This window comes from Lepidochelys kempii, chromosome 5 (assembly GCF_965140285.1).
Source record: "Lepidochelys kempii isolate rLepKem1 chromosome 5, rLepKem1.hap1, whole genome shotgun sequence".
Lineage (NCBI taxonomy): Eukaryota > Metazoa > Chordata > Testudines > Cheloniidae > Lepidochelys > Lepidochelys kempii.
This window is the reverse complement of record NC_136384.1, coordinates 71,178,119-71,194,082: the sequence shown is the minus strand read 5'-3', so window position 1 is coordinate 71,194,082 and position 15,964 is coordinate 71,178,119. Positions and strand designations below refer to the sequence as shown.

Here is a 15,964-nt window from a genome sequence, read left to right as displayed (position 1 = left end):
TGCCCTCGGCCCCTCCCTCTGGAATTTCTCTGGGCTGCACTCCACTCCCTTGCGAAGTTTCACCCATGCAGAGATTTCCCCCCTCCTGTCTTGGAGAGACAGTTTTATCTCTTACAAGTGTAGCAAGAACAACATCTTTCAATGGAGTGCCTTGGATTGGTAAAACCCCTTTGGACACCCCACTTTCTGTTCTCAAAAGGTCATCTGGATGGACACCCCCCTTCCAGAAGATCTGACCCTCAGTTTTCCCTTAAAACCTGATCCACAGGAGAGGGGTCTGGCTTTTAAATGCAGACTTTTCACCCTCCTCCTGGAAAAGATCCTCCCTACAAAAGGTGGGCGGACTCTCCAGCCCCCCTCACCTTCCATCTGGGCTTCCCTCTCTGGGCTCCCCTCTGGGTCAGACACTCCTGTGTCCCCAAAAAGGGAAGGTGACCCTGGTCCAGCTGTGGGCTCACAGCTACCAGCTATGACAGACCCTTCACTGGCCAGCAAAATTCTCCCCTTTTCACTCAGGTTGGGCTTGCTTCCTGCTACAGAGTCCTTGGGGTCTGTTCCCACCACAGCAGTTACCAGGACCCCAAATTCCACCTTTGGGACACATGTCTCTGTGCACCCTAGGGCAGGCCTGGCTGCTGGGGTGGCCCCCCTGTTACAAGGTGGTACATTCCCCTCCGCTGGGGAGATGATCACGGGACAGGAGCTGGCTTCATCCAGCCCCTCCCTCTGGAACTTGCCTTGAACCCCGGGGCTACAGGAACTGGCTACAACCATCCCTGCCTCCAAAGCTGCAGTCTTTACCACTACATAGGAATCTAAGAGACACTCTGCTATTCCCCCAGCAGTCCATGTGACTTTACTGCCCTGCCTCATCCTCCCTCCCACCAGGGCTTTTAGCACAAGAGTCCTTCTCACTGCTAACCAACCCTGGGACAGATTCTGCCACATTAAAGAAATCATTCCCCAGTAGGAACGGTGCAAAATTGTATGCCACCGTTGCAACAGTCAGTTCAGCCTGCAAATCCTCAGGTTGCATGTGTACTTTAGCTAAAGGTGCAAGGACTTTGTTACCTCCCACCAGTTCTAATTCTGCCATTTTACCTGGCAACAAATCCTCCTCCTGGATCAGGTCCCTCCTGACCACAGAAATCTCAGCACTTGTGTCCCTTAATCCAAGAAGCGCTTCACCATTGATTTTAACAGCATCCATATGCTCACTGATTGGTTGTGTGAAAGCAAGTTTTACAAATCCTGTGTAGAAAGAGGCCTCAGTCTGGCTCTGAGAAGTAGCAGCTTCATGTGTTACTTGCTGCCAGTTCCCACTCAGCAAGGGACACTTATTCCTCAGGTGCTCAGTGGACTTACAATGGTAGCACCTCTTGGGCTCCTCTGCATGTACAGGAGACTTGGGACGAGTAACAGGGAAATGGGGAGGTGAACGCCCAGCCTCCTTTTTCCCAGGGGTAAAATGGTGGTTCTGCTTTCCCCCAATCCTGTCCCCCTCGGCCAGTGGTTTGTGTTTAATGGCAGCTTGCGCTTGCTCATAGGAGTCTGCAAACCCAGCTAATTCACCCACTGCATCCGCCTTTTTGTCCCACAAATACTGTTTTACATCATCACTGCACATATTTAGGAACTGTTCCTGAGTAACCAAATCACACATTCCTTCAAAGCTTGTAACACCTTTCCCCCTCACCAACTTATCTATCATATTTCTCATTTCATTTACATTAGCCACATTACTCATTCCAGATCCCCTCTTAAGACTCCTGAATTTAACCCTGTAGGTTTCAGAACCAGTTCCTTAAATTTACCATAGTTTGAAGCATCATCAATAGGCATCTTATAGAATATGTCCAGAGCTCTGCCAGTCAATTTTGCTACCAATGTGGTCATCTTTTGGTCTTCAGGGATTGCACAGAGGGTGCACAGTCTCTCAAAGGTGATGAAATATTCAGCAGTATTGCTGGATTCATCATACTGGGGACATAGTCGCTCCCATTTGTGGATTTTTCAGGACATGGAGCCAGCAGCTGAAGGGTTTTGTCTCTTCAACTCCATAACAGCCAGTTCATGCTTCTGGGCCTCCCTAGCTCTTTTGTGGGCAGCCTCCTCCCTGGCTGTTTCTGCCTCCATAGCTCTCTTGTGGGCAGCCTCTTCTGCCTCCACAGCTCTCTTGTGGGCAGCCTCTTCTGCCTCCGTAGCTCTCTTGTGGGCAGCTTCCTCCCTGGCTGTTTCTGCCTCCACAGCTCTCTTGTGGGCAGTCTCCTCTGCATTAATTTCTAATTGTCTTAATTCCATCCATCTCTTGTGTTCATTTTCTTTCTCTTTTGCTTCCAGTCGAGCCAGCTCTAGTTTATGAGCTGCTTTACTGATAGTCATTTTCCTGCGTTCTTGTGCTGGGCCACGCCCCCTCTGCAGTTTACTGAAACTGGGATGCACTCATCTCAGGGGCTTCTTAGTTAACAGAGACTTTCCCAGCGCCCAGTGTTCAGACTTTCTGGGTAATTTGCAACCTGTGCAGTTCTAGCTTCCTCTGATCTTCACTCTTACTTATTTTGCTTCCTTTTCTGTCCTTATTTCCCTTACCTGAAATAAGCAAACAGAAAATAACAAACCAGTAACCACTTTGTCTGTTCTCCAGCCACCACACTTAAAACTCACTTAAAATCACTACCAGTATCTCAAAGCAATCAGCTGTGCACAGACCCTCCTCGACTATGCCACTGTGATGGGTTGGATCACAGAAACCCCCTGGGGGTTGTCAACTGAAGTGCAAAGACTACTTCTGCTCCTGCTTTCCTGCCCTGCCAGCTTAGGACTTCAGTGCCCTGCCTGGTTTGAGCAGACCCGTTAGCCTGCTGCAAACCCAGACTTAGGTCTGAACCATGTCCCCTAACAGCTGTCTGCTTAACGCAAAGCAACTTAAGGAAGTGTTCCTATCCTTGACACTCAGATGCCCAACTCCCAATGGGGTCCAAACCCTAAATGAATCAGTTTTACCCTGTATAAAGCTTATACAAGGTAAACTCATAAATTGTACGCCCTCTATAACACTGACAGAGAGATATCCACAGCTGCTCTCCCCATCCCCCGGCAGGTATTAATACATACTCTGGTTTAATTAATAAGTAAAAAGTGATTTTATTAAATACAGAAAGTAGGATTTAAGTGGTTCCAAGTAGTAACAGACAGAACAAAGTGAATTACCAAGCAAAATAAAATAGAACACGCAAGTCTATGTCTAATCAAACTGAATAAAGATAAAACCTCACCAGTTCCAGTAAGCTTTCTTTTACATACTAGTCTCCTTCTAGTCGGGGTCCAGCAATCACTCACACCCACTGTAGTTCATAGAATCATAGAATATCAGGGTTGGAAGGGACCCCAGAAGGTCATCTAGTCCAACCCCCTGCTCGAAGCAGGACCAATTCCCAGTTAAATCATCCCAGCCAGGGCTTTGTAAGCCTGACCTTAAAAACCTCTAAGGAAGGAGATTCTACCACCTCCCTAGGTAACGCATTCCAGTGTTTCACCACCCTCTTAGTGAAAAAGTTTTTCCTAATATCCAATCTAAACCTCCCCCACTGCAACTTGAGACCATTACTCCTCGTTCTGTCATCTGCTACCATTGAGATCAGTCTAGAGCCATCCTCTTTGGAACCCCCTTTCAGGTAGTTGAAAGCAGCTATCAAATCCCCCCTCATTCTTCTCTTCTGCAGGCTAAACAATCCCAGCTCCCTCAGCCTCTCCTCATAAGTCATGTGTTCCAGCCCCCTAATCATTTTTGTTGCCCTTCGCTGGACTCTCTCCAATTTTTCCACATCCTTCTTGTAGTGTGGGGCCCAAAACTGGACACAGTACTCCAGATGAGGCCTCACCAATGTCGAATAGAGGGGAACGATCACGTCCCTCAATCTGCTCGCTATGCCCCTACTTATACATCCCAAAATGCCATTGGCCTTCTTGGCAACAAGGGCACACTGCTGACTCATATCCAGCTTCTCGTCCACTGTAACCCCTAGGTCCTTTTCCGCAGAACTGCTGCCTAGCCATTCGGTCCCTAGTCTGTAGCTGTGCATTGGGTTCTTCCGTCCTAAGTGCAGGACCCTGCACTTATCCTTATTGAACCTCATCAGATTTCTTTTGGCCCAATCCTCCAATTTGTCTAGGTCCTTCTGTATCCTATCCCTCCCCTCCAGCGTATCTACCACTCCTCCCAGTTTAGTATCATCCGCAAATTTGCTGAGAGTGCAATCCACACCATCCTCCAGATCATTAATGAAGATATTGAACAAAACCGGCCGCAGGACCGACCCTTGGGGCACTCCACTTGATACCGGCTGCCAACTAGACATGGAGCCATTGATCACTACCCGTTGAGCCCGACAATCTAGCCAGCTTTCTACCCACCTTATAGTGCATTCATCCAGCCCATACTTCCTTAACTTGCTGACAAGAATACTGTGGGAGACCGTGTCAAAAGCTTTGCTAAAGTCAAGAAACAATACACCCACTGCTTTCCCTTCATCCACAGAACCAGTAATCTCATCATAAAAGGCAATTAGATTAGTCAGGCATGACCTTCCCTTGGTGAATCCATGCTGGCTGTTCCTGATCACTTTCCTCTCATGCAAGTGCTTCAGGATTGATTCTTTGAGGACCTGTTCCATGATTTTTCCAGGGACTGAGGTGAGGCTGACTGGCCTGTAGTTCCCAGGATCCTCCTTCTTCCCTTTTTTAAGGTTCCCTTTTTTAGTTACTGTCCTTTGTTCCAGTTTCTTTCAGGTATCCTTGGGGGTGGAGAGGCTCTCTCTTTAGCTATCTGAAGACAAAATGGAGGGGTCTCCCATGGGCTTAAATAGACTTTCTCTTGTGGGTGGAGACCCCCTCCTCTCTCCTATGCAAAGTTCAGCTCCAAGATGGAGTTTTGGAGTCACATGGGCAAGTCACATGTCTATGCATGACTCAGAACTACAGATAGCAGCCATGGTTCACATGCTACCTTGAACGTCCTCAAGTAGACTTCTTATATGGATTGAAGCGTTCGAAGATCCATTGTTCCTGAAGTGCTTCTTGATTGGACACTTAACTTAGCAAATTTCTTTCTAAAGAAGCTGACCAAATGCCTTACAAAGCTTCCTTAGAAATCAAGCAAGTATACAGCCAATATTCTTAACTTCAAGTACAAAAATGATACATGCAGACAAATAGGAGAAATGTATTCAGTAGATCATAACCTTTACAGAGATATGTTACATGACATATGTAGCATAAAAAAACATATTTCAGTTATGTCATATATACATTCATAAGCATATTTCCATAAAGCCTTATGGGGGGACACAGTCACAATATTTATTTCATTCCCTTCTAAACCAGGTTTGTTTGTTGCTTTTTTAACCATTATAGGCTTCTTTCACAATTGTGGCACTCTGGGCTTCGAATAGAATGTTCTTAAACAGTTACACATTATCATTCTCACTTTTCTTTTAAAATTCTTTCTCACAGTTGACTTGGCTCATATTTGTTCTCAGCTTTGTGAAATTGGCCCTTTTAAAGCACAAAGTGTATATATTACTGGTTTGTGCTTTATTCTGTTTGAACATAAATGTGTTCAAGCCATTATCATCTGTACCTAAGCTACCACTAATTTTTAGTTCTGTGGTTTCTTTATCTGTTAAGAGGAAGTCAAATACAGGAGAATTCCATGTTGGATGCCACACTTTTTGAGTTCATAGAATCATAGACTATCAGGGTTGGAAGGGACCTCAGGAGGTCATCTAGTCCAACCCCCTGCTCAAAGCAGGACCAATCCCCCCAGTTTTTGCCCCAGATCCCTAAATGGCCCCCTCAAGGATTGAACTCACAACCCTGGGTTTAGCAGGCCAATGCTCAAACCACTGAGCTATCCCTCCCCCCCTAAGTTAATAAACTGCCATCTATAATATTCAGAAATTCCAAGGACATTTTAATACTAGCAGCATGAGATCTGCAGCACGTCACTTGGATTGAAGTCCCACAGCCCTTTTTCCTATACATGATAGATGTATACTTAAGGAGCAGGTCACCCTGTTCTCTGGTGTGATTTGGTGTTCTGTACCAGACACCAGCAGGTGCCTCATTTTGTGCTGTATCTATTAGGACACTGACCATAAGCATTCAAGATCATTTTCCTCTGAGTTGTCAGTGACTTGGAAACAGATAATGTTGTTTTTGACAGAGTGTCACTCCTCCTCTCCTTTTACCAGTTGATGTTTCCCATATAGGTTATAACCAGTGATTTTAACATTCCAATCATGGAAATCTGCCCACGAGGTTTCAGTAATACCAACGAGGTCAAAATCCAATTCCTGTTGATATGGTGGCTCATCACTGTTCTGCCACCTTCTCTGTCTTTTTCTTATTTTCTGCCCCGGTGCTTCTCCCTCCTCTAAACTTACTGGAACACTTATAGTAAAACATTAGTAATGTTAACTGGAATTGAAATACTAAGGCATAAAATTGGTCCATTTTACTATCATCTGAGAGGGCCCAACCCTGCAAGTGCAGAACAACCTCGATCCTCACTGACTTCAGAGGCAGGTTGCACACTCAGAACCTTTCAGAATCTGGCCTCTAAGAGCCCTCTTATTTTCTCCTTTCCCCCATTACCAATGCTTTGAACACAATTCAGGAAACAATCCCTGACAGGTTTCAGAGTAACAGCCATGTTAGTCTGTATTCGCAAAAAGAAAAGGAGTACTTGTGGCACCTTAGAGACTAACCAATTTATTTGAGCATAAGCTTTCGTGAGCTACAGCTCACTTCAATCCCTGACAGTGATCCAGCAGGAAGCACCAGCTCAGTTTACATCGGCTCAGCAGTGTAAAACCACCTCAGCTTCCCATCTTCAGGTTCTTTCCTGCCCTTGCACAAAATGCACCAAGTAGTAACATTTTGTAGTTTCCTATTTGTTAGAGATCTGACATCTTGCTGCTTATAACTGTGGACACAATGATTAAATAGTGGGTGAAAATGACCCTTAATTGCTGTAGTGTAGTTGCATGTGACAGCTAGTTTACTGAGCCTCCATATGAGCTAAGTCATGCATAATGCAGGAGAATACTTCCTTTTCTGAATATCAAATGAAATCTCAAATGTAAACAGTGGGGGGAAAATCCTGTAGTTCTCAGGGGGCTAAGGACTTCATTTCAGCAAGACCAGTTGAAGCTCTTGTAACCAGCATAATTAAAGAGGAAATATGCTAATAGCATCCAATTTGACAAGAAAAACAAGGTTTCTTCAAATCAAAGCTAAATCCTTTTAAAATTTAACTCCATCTAGAATTGTGCAGAGTTAATGCATTAGGAATGACACAGCTATAAACGGGTGTCACTGCATCAAGGGTTAGATTTTGCAATAAAGTAGAATACAGTTGTCCTAGAGATAATCTGGAAAAAACATAATTGCACATTGACTACTAAATGTAACAATGCCTCACCAATTGCAACATTTCAATGCTATCCGGCTTTGTTGTGGGTGCTTATATATGGTTCTTGCACTTATTCTGTCTGCTCCAGTTGCAGGCTCTGATAAACTATTCTCTATCTACTGCTACAAATATTGTCACAGTGACTCATTAACACCGTATGTTTGTAATGCTTATCATGTGAACTGAAAGAGAATTTCATAGAATAGGTGACTCTCCTACACATTATTACTACTGCTCATGTCTATGCTTCTACTCCAAATAGTTAAATGTTCCACCTATGCCCATGGTCTTCTGTTCTATATTCAAAGTTAGACCAGTTTAAATAAAGCTGTAATTTGAAAATGATTTCAATAAACTGGTGCAAAACATAGTGTGGACACTCGACTTAAACCAGATTTATATTGATTTACCTTAAATCGATTCCTTATCAAATTAAGATAAAGCAATATAAACCAGGTCTAAATTGGATTAAGAATATCCACATTGTGTTTTGTACCAAGTAAATTAAGTGGGTAAAAAAAAAAATCACAATTTTCATTAAACCAGTGCAACACTGACTATAGACAAGGGGCCTCATATTTGTTAATTACTATGTGCCTCTCTAATGTGGGATGGGATTTCTGGATACGTCTTTATAAAAGAATACAAGGCAGATCTTCTGCTGGTGTAAATTGTCCATCAACTTTCATGGAACAATGATAATAATTTACAATAGCTAAGGATCTGCCCCGATATAACTTGCATTAGAGGGGAAGGGGTAAAGCTGGATATAAGAGACAAGGTCTGAGGTGTACTCCAGGGCAGATTTGTGGCAGGTCTTGAGACGGGGAAACAAATTTTGTTATAAGAGAATAACGGACAACAAAATGATCATAGGAATCCAGAAAAGTAGGTTCCAAAATGCAAAACTGCCTGTGTTCCTCTTCAATACACAAACCACAGATCTGAGGTTTACACTAATAACTTATGACCTGCATGTAGCAAATCTCCTTTAAGAATCTTTTATTCTTTCCTATCAATCATACTCTAATTTCTTATATTAAGGAGATAGTGTAACTTATTATTTTACAGGAAAATGAAAGAAGATCGCTGATCTTATTTATGTTTTATATAAAAAAACTGCATTTCCCAAGATTTTGTATTAAAACAATTTGTCAGCTATATTTTATATATATTTTGTGTGTGTGTGTGAGAGAGAAAATGTACACACACACACATATATATATATAAATAAAAAAACCCTGTTTTCTTCCCCCTTCCCAGAATGTACTGACTGAAATCATGCCACAAACATGCTGCACAAAAGAAAACACATCAGCCTAGCATCAATATTGCCACAGGACTAACGGAAGTCGCTCATTCTCCCATAAGGAGAAGGGTCAGAACAACAGCATGTACAGCATGTACAATGCACAATGACCTTCAACTGTCAAAAACCTTCTTCAGAAGCATTTCATTTATGCAAAATAAAATAACTGCAATACTCACCACTGAAAAACAGGTCATTCTTATTTAGATACCAAACTACAGAGTTAGGTGCCTAACTTTAGACTTCTCTGTTTGAATATTTGGGCCTAAACTGGCAAAGACAGTTGTGTAAACAGTGCACAACACTGTAGAAAACTTGTTTGCCTAAAAAAGTTTGGGACACTTTGGATCTTACAATCCTTTGTCAGTTATATCTCTGGCTACAGAACAGTATTGAGTTTAAACTGTAAAGTGAAACATCAAATATTTTTATGATTATGGATCATTTCAATCCAGAAATAGATCAAACAAACTTCTTTTTCTTTTGGGTGGGCAGGCCATGCCTCTCCCCACTCTCTGTGCCCAACAGCTCACCGTTTCTTTTCTGCTTAACTGCATGGCAGACTTCCAGATGAGAAGCTGGATGTGAATCAGCAGCAATGGCATTTGGAATCATGGCACCAAAAATGTTGGAGGCTGAAGTCCCCAGAAACCCTGGTGCAGCTGTGCTCCTTGCTATTACAAGGCAGCTCAATTGCAGTCATGTGCTTTGATTTCTTTTTGGCCCACTGTGTCCGCTCTTTTGAAAAGATAATTGCTTCTATTCTCAACTTGCATCAGAGCACAATTCTATTTTATTCTTTTCTGTCCAGGTTTTTGTGGCACACTCCTCACTGTATAATATCTAAGCACACTAGTAATTTTATTTACAATATAGTTTAGTAAGTGCTCTGTTCCCTAAAAGGAAATACAAACAGTGTGCCAGATCCTCTGCTGCATCTGAGGAGTTCTCAGCTTTGTGCTTCCTTATTCCTGTGTGCTCTGAGCCAGGTTGGTTCCCTGGGATGTGCCAAGTTACACCAGTTGCCAAGACATTATGGCAACTGGCACTTGCCAGGGCATAAGGACAATTCCTGCAAGCCAGCTAAACCAGCTTTAGGGCAGTTATTCAGCAGCCGAGTGGGGCAAAGCTCCCCTAATGCAGCCCAAGAACGTACAAAGTTCATAACAACTAAGTTTATATCCAAAATCTTTGTGGGATGATTGTATATCCTTAAGTATTTATTAGTGGCAAATACAATGTGGCATTGCCTATGATATTTGCGATGTAGATATTTTCTACAGCTCGTAAGTGTTTTACTGTTATTTATTTAGACATGAAGAACACTATTTTACATGGTCTCTGTCCTTAGGCACTTATAATCTAAAGAGGCAAAACACATATGAAAGACAAGGAAAAGCTTTATTTACAGTATTTAATCAAGATTTAAAAAGAATCACCCATTATTCAGTGTGTCCAGATATCATTTGGAGTAATATGTTTATCCTGTATAAAGTATCTTAAAAGGGATACTTAAGCAGTCTAAGTACAAAGTTAAGTTTTTACTGGGGGGGGGGGGGATATCAATAATGAATCTAGTTATTAAAACACTGAAACATGGAAATGGAAACATTGCCCTTGAGCTTTTTCAACCCAAACACAACACTGTGCTAAAAATATGACACATAAATGATTATAAATAAGCCCATCTAGTTTCATTGTCCATGCTGAGTGAAATGCAAAAAATAAACATAATAAATGGCAAAAATAAATGATTTTTATAATTCTTTCATTTTTAATGAGTGTTTGCAGTAATTTAGACAAGCGATATTATGCTATATATGCAAATGTATTACTTGAATCTTATCAGTGCTCCTTCAACCTTCAAATCATTTAAATACCATTAAAAATATAACTCACATAAAACAAATTAAGAATTTTTTCACTTTCTGTTAGCACAGTTCAGAATGTCAGAAAAATCTGTGGCCTAGAAAATGAAACATCAAAACACCATATTTTATATTTCACTGAGTATTACTGTCTAAACTTACAGGATGTAGGTGATTATTCCCAAAGACCACATGTCCACCTCTGGGCCATAGGCACATCCGCGTAGAATCTCTGGAGCTGCAGATGATAAAAACATTGTCACTAAAACAAAAGTTTAATGCAGAAATAAATACTACTAATAAAGGTCAGGAATTTCATACACGTCTGACTTCTTAACTCAGAATGTAATTGCAATGTGTCCTCTTCAAGTACTGTAGAACAAATAGGGCCTCACTCTGAAAGTCTTTACTTAGGTAAAACTCCCAGGAGCTTGAGTTTTACTGACTACATGACATTTGTATTTTTTTAATAGTTCCAGTAATTCTGAAGTCAAGTTGTCGCTAAAATTAAGGCTATAATTGAAGGCTATAATGTCGCTATAATTGAAACCCACTCTCCATTACAAGTCCTTTTTCTGACCCCATCTATGTCTCTCCCTGCCCAAATCTATTTGTTTTAGATTTTCTCATGTTCAGCCTCTCATGGGAGGAATAGGGTGCTGTTTGCTAAAGACTGACACTCTTGGGCGTGGAAAGCTGCAAGAAGGATCACTCCAGAGTCAAGAACTTGAAAGAGCCCTATCCTATTGCCCAACTCAAGGAGTTCAACCCTGGGAACAGACAGCAAGAGCATTCCAGTCAATTGCAATTGCCACAGTAGGGCACAAGGGAGAGGCAGTACCTGAGGAGACTCACAATTCTGAAATGGCAAAGAGGAGCCATTATTCACCAGAGGAGCTCAACCCATGGATGATGCTGAAGAACAGCCAAGAGTATGATGTGTGCTTCATGTAAGATATGCACTTGCTGCCTATGCTTGATATGAGATACATACTCCTGCTGTTATGCACACACCTGCATGCACACTATATACGCCATGACGTGCCTCCTTGAAAATACCCCTCTGTTCCCCACAACTTTCAAAGGTTTTGTATTTTCCCCACTCCCTGACAAGTTTCTGACCAGCCCTGTCAGCTGTTGTACTCCCCTGAACACCATTATCAGAAGCCTCTGACTCTGCCAGCTGCCAACCAGCCATATCTTCCTGAGGCAAAGTAGCCTAATATCAGCAGGGGGAGCCAAATAAAACAAATAAAAGGAAGAAGCTCTTCTTCACTCAGTGCACAGTCAACCTGTGAAACTCCTTGCCTGAGGAGGTTGTGAAGGCTAGGACTATAACAGGGTTTAAAAGAGAACTGGATAAATTCATGGAGGTTAAGTCCATTAATGGCTATTAGCCAGGATGGGTGAGGAATGGTGTCCCTAGCCTCTCTTTGTCAGAGGATGGAGATGGATGACAGGAGAGAGATCACTTGATCGTTACCTGTTAGGTTCACTCCCTCTGGGGCACCCGGCATTGGCCACTGTCGGTAGACAGGATACTGGGCTGGATGGACCTTTGGCCATTCTTATGTTCTTATGTTATTCTTACATTTTAATTGATATAGTTTTGCAAATATGGAGGCTGAATCACTGAGACATCTTGAATAGCAAAACGCTCATGGCACTTACTTTGGGCTAAGAGAGGAGGAGGAAGAGAAGAACAAACATACAAACACATATCTTATATAACTTATATCAGAACCAAATGCCAGATCCACACTAAACCCATCTCTATGTGGGATTACTTAGGAAAGTAAAGGAGAGTCAGCTAAAGGTATGAGGTCAACACACAAATTAAAGCATGTTAAACCCCTGTGTGGCTGCTCTTATTCAGGAATAATGTGGCTTTGGTTCTCTGTAATTAATCCTTCTCTGAATCCTCCAAAAACTGTACTTTTGCCAGGGTAATTTGTTTTGTTTTGTTTGGTGGGGCTGGAATCAGGTATAATGGCAAAAGCCTAGTTTTGCTGGTATTAGCTGCATCACAAGGAATGCTTTGCTGTTTCCGTATACCACTTTCGCATTACCACTTTAGCACCCTGGTGTAGACCTGACCTAACTTGTCTTGTCCCAGCCCCACAAAGATGCACTATTTTTCCTCCTCTCTCTTGGGCTCTATGGAACTTCAGGAAATTCAGTACTAGGAGTTTCAATAACATTTACCCAACTCTTCTAACTTCATTGTGACTATCAGGGATTATTCTTACTTTCTCTCCAAAAAGCTATTATGGCTGGGGTGGGGTTGGGATGAGCTCCCAACACCTATAAAATGTTTATAAAAGGCCAATGTCTAGGATGGCCTCTGACAGCCAAACTCCCCATCACTTGTCTTCATGTGGCACAGATGTTTTCATTAAAAGTGCGGTGTATGAAAGTCAGGCACCTGGTGTCTTTAAAATAACCAGACAGTTCAAGACAGCCTACCTAGGAGAATGAAATCTTTGATCTCAAGCCCCCATCCATGGGTTAAATGAAGCCCAGCATTGGGCAGTGGTGACACCAGCACTGCCTTTTGACGATCCACCAGGTTTATGGCAACAAGGTGGGAAGAGAGTGGAAGCTTGTACTTAGTCTAATTAGGGAAAGTTCTTCTCACTGTGGTGTGTGTCAAGGATGGCAACTGATACACTAGAGGCTGGTTATAAGGAAGAGTGAGGCTGGCCTGTTTGCCTCCTGCCAGGGACTACTGCTACTGATCTTTCTGTCCTCTGCCAAAGGTTCACCCACTTCAAGCCTGGCAGCCCTGGGCCAGTAGGATTTCTGGCAGCCAGTGTCTGAACTGCCCTCTAGAGGGTCAGAGGATCAGAGGTCAGAGTGAAGAATCAGACTAAAAGCAGTGACTTGCACAGCCAAAGACACCCCATATTTCAAAAGTGGCAACACTCTGTATATCCAGTCTGACATATAAAGGTATGGAAGTCACTGATGTGATGGTAAGGAGAGGTTTCAATGTGATGGATGGGGAATGCAGCGAAGGGGTTGGCCTTAGGTTGTAAACACGCCTATGTAGGTGATGAAAGGGGGCATAACAAAGTGTGGGTGGCAGGGAGAGGAGAGCTGAGGAAGATGGTGTGCGCAGTTATTAGAGTAAGTGACAGACCATTGGCTGTTAAAAATTAAAAGTGTGTCATGTTTCTGATATCAGTGAAGGCATCTCAGCCCAGACGTGATGAAGAGGAGAAGGAGACTTCCTATCAAGATCTGCAGGTGCTAGTAGACACAGCAGCCCCGAAGGAGCTGCTGGTTGTGTTGGGTGATCTGAATGCACACACAGGCAGAAACAAAAGAGGGTATGAAATGTGTTTAGGAAAATGCAGCCTAGGCACTATGAATGATGAAGGGAAAACATTACTGTATTGCCAAACAACTTGATTCCAAAAGAGGGTGTGTCAGCTGGTTATGTACATCAGTGGTGGAAACAAAAGCCATATGATGTTGGAGAGGAAATCTCAATGGAGTCGAGTTATGGGCTGCAAATCAATACCTACTGAGATGGTAGCACTGCAACACAAACCTCCCGTGGCAATGATTGTGGTAGAGTACTGGACAAGGAGGAACTAAGCTCAAAAGAAAGAGGATTTAAATACAGAAAGTTAAGAGAAGTGCAGCAGAGAAGTTTGTGCAAAAAGTACAGGATATGTGTCCAGAAACGGATTTGCCATCAGCTGACAAAGAGCAGAACCACCTCAAAAGAATGTTCATTGTGGAAGTGAAAGAGGTTTGTGGACAATGTAGATGGGGAAAACCAATAGCAAGAGAGAAGTAGCAGTGGACTGACAAAGTGCAAGCAGTGATCCAAAACAAAAACAAACATACAAAAAATAGAGCATCAAGAAAAAGAAATGAATCCATTGCTGGAAATAAAAACAAATACAAAGAAGCTGCCAAGTGGGAAGTGAAAAGGGTCAAATAAAGTGCCCTAGATGATCTGTATGCTGAGTTTGTAAATGACTCACAGGTGGCTGGCAAAGAGACATACTGCACTGCTAAAATGAGATGCAAAGGTGGGGAGGATGGTATTGCACATCATTTGTAAATGATGATCAGGGAGACTGCTAGTAACATCTGCACAAGGAAAGGAGAGGCAGAAACAATACTTTGGGAGTCTCTTAAATGAGGCAAATCCCTTTAGGATGGAGTTGCCAATACGTGATCCAAATGTGGTGCCTGAGGAGGAGGTGAGAAATGCAGTCCAGGAAATGAAGAACAGTAAGGCAGCAGGACCTGATGAAAGTCCCACATGAGTGAAGTCCCACCTAGTGAAAGTCCCACGTGATAGAGGCATTACATGGATGAGTAGAGTGGTTACAGCCATATGGCAAGACAAGAGAATTCCCAAGGACTGGTGCAAGTCTATCCTGATCCCAATACATAAGAAGACAAGCATCCGTGAACATGGAAACTATTGAGGAATAAAGCTCTTGTTGCACAGGATGAAGATATTGGAACGTATCCTGGATGCTAGGATTAGGAGATTGGTGGAACCCCTCCTCGAACAAGACAAGTGTGACTCTAAGAAAGGATGAAGAACCACGGATACCATGTTTATAATTCAACCAGGGATAAAGAAGTGGCTACTGTACCAACAGGAGAGCTTCTGGGCCTTTACAGACCTAGAAAAGGCATATGATAAAGTGGACAGAAGGAAGTTCACACCAGTGATGAGGAAATATGGAGCGGCTGAGGATTTAATAACTATGGTGAATGCCCTATATATAGATTACCTAAAACAATGATCCAAAAATATTTTGGAACAAGTCCCTTTGAAGTGAATGTTGGACTGCAGCAGAAGTCAGCTCTAAGTCCGCTGCTGTTTACACAGAGAAAAAGATTTCAAAATGAAAGTATTAGGGTGGAAGTCAAAGTCCAATCTGTGGCTGACAAAATCCAGGAAGCACAATGTCATTGGTTCAGACACATGCAGAGGATGAATGAAGGGGACTTGATGATCATAGCACGGCAGGAGGTGATGGTAAGAAAGACTCCAAAGAAAGCTATCAAAGTGATGGACAAATTGCATCAAAGAATACGGTAAGCAGGTGGACCTTAGTGCTGCTTTGGACAGACAAAGATGGAGGATGCTTGCACGACAACCCAACCCTAATTGATGGGATAAGGGAAAAAAGAAAGGTTACTGGTCTGAAGCTTTGCTAGTCTGTTGGAGCAATTGTGGTATACAGTACAGATCATGGGACCAGCAATACAGTGCTTGAGGTCTAATTCTGGGTCTGCAACCAATTCCCTCTGTAGCCTTGTGTACATTACCTAACC

The 15,964-nt window shown here is 42.7% G+C and overlaps 1 protein-coding gene across 5 annotated transcripts in view; it reads right to left on the bottom strand.

Annotated features, from left to right (window-relative positions):
- The window catches only part of CAMK4 (calcium/calmodulin dependent protein kinase IV), a 291,927-nt gene that overhangs the window by 18,366 nt on the left and 257,597 nt on the right, over positions 1–15,964 (bottom strand). For all 5 annotated transcript variants that reach the window (XM_073344679.1, XM_073344680.2, XM_073344683.2 and 2 more), the window contains one exon: positions 10,814–10,889. In XM_073344679.1, coding sequence (XP_073200780.1) covers positions 10,814–10,889 — 76 coding nt within the window. The remainder of the gene's footprint in view (positions 1–10,813; positions 10,890–15,964) is intronic.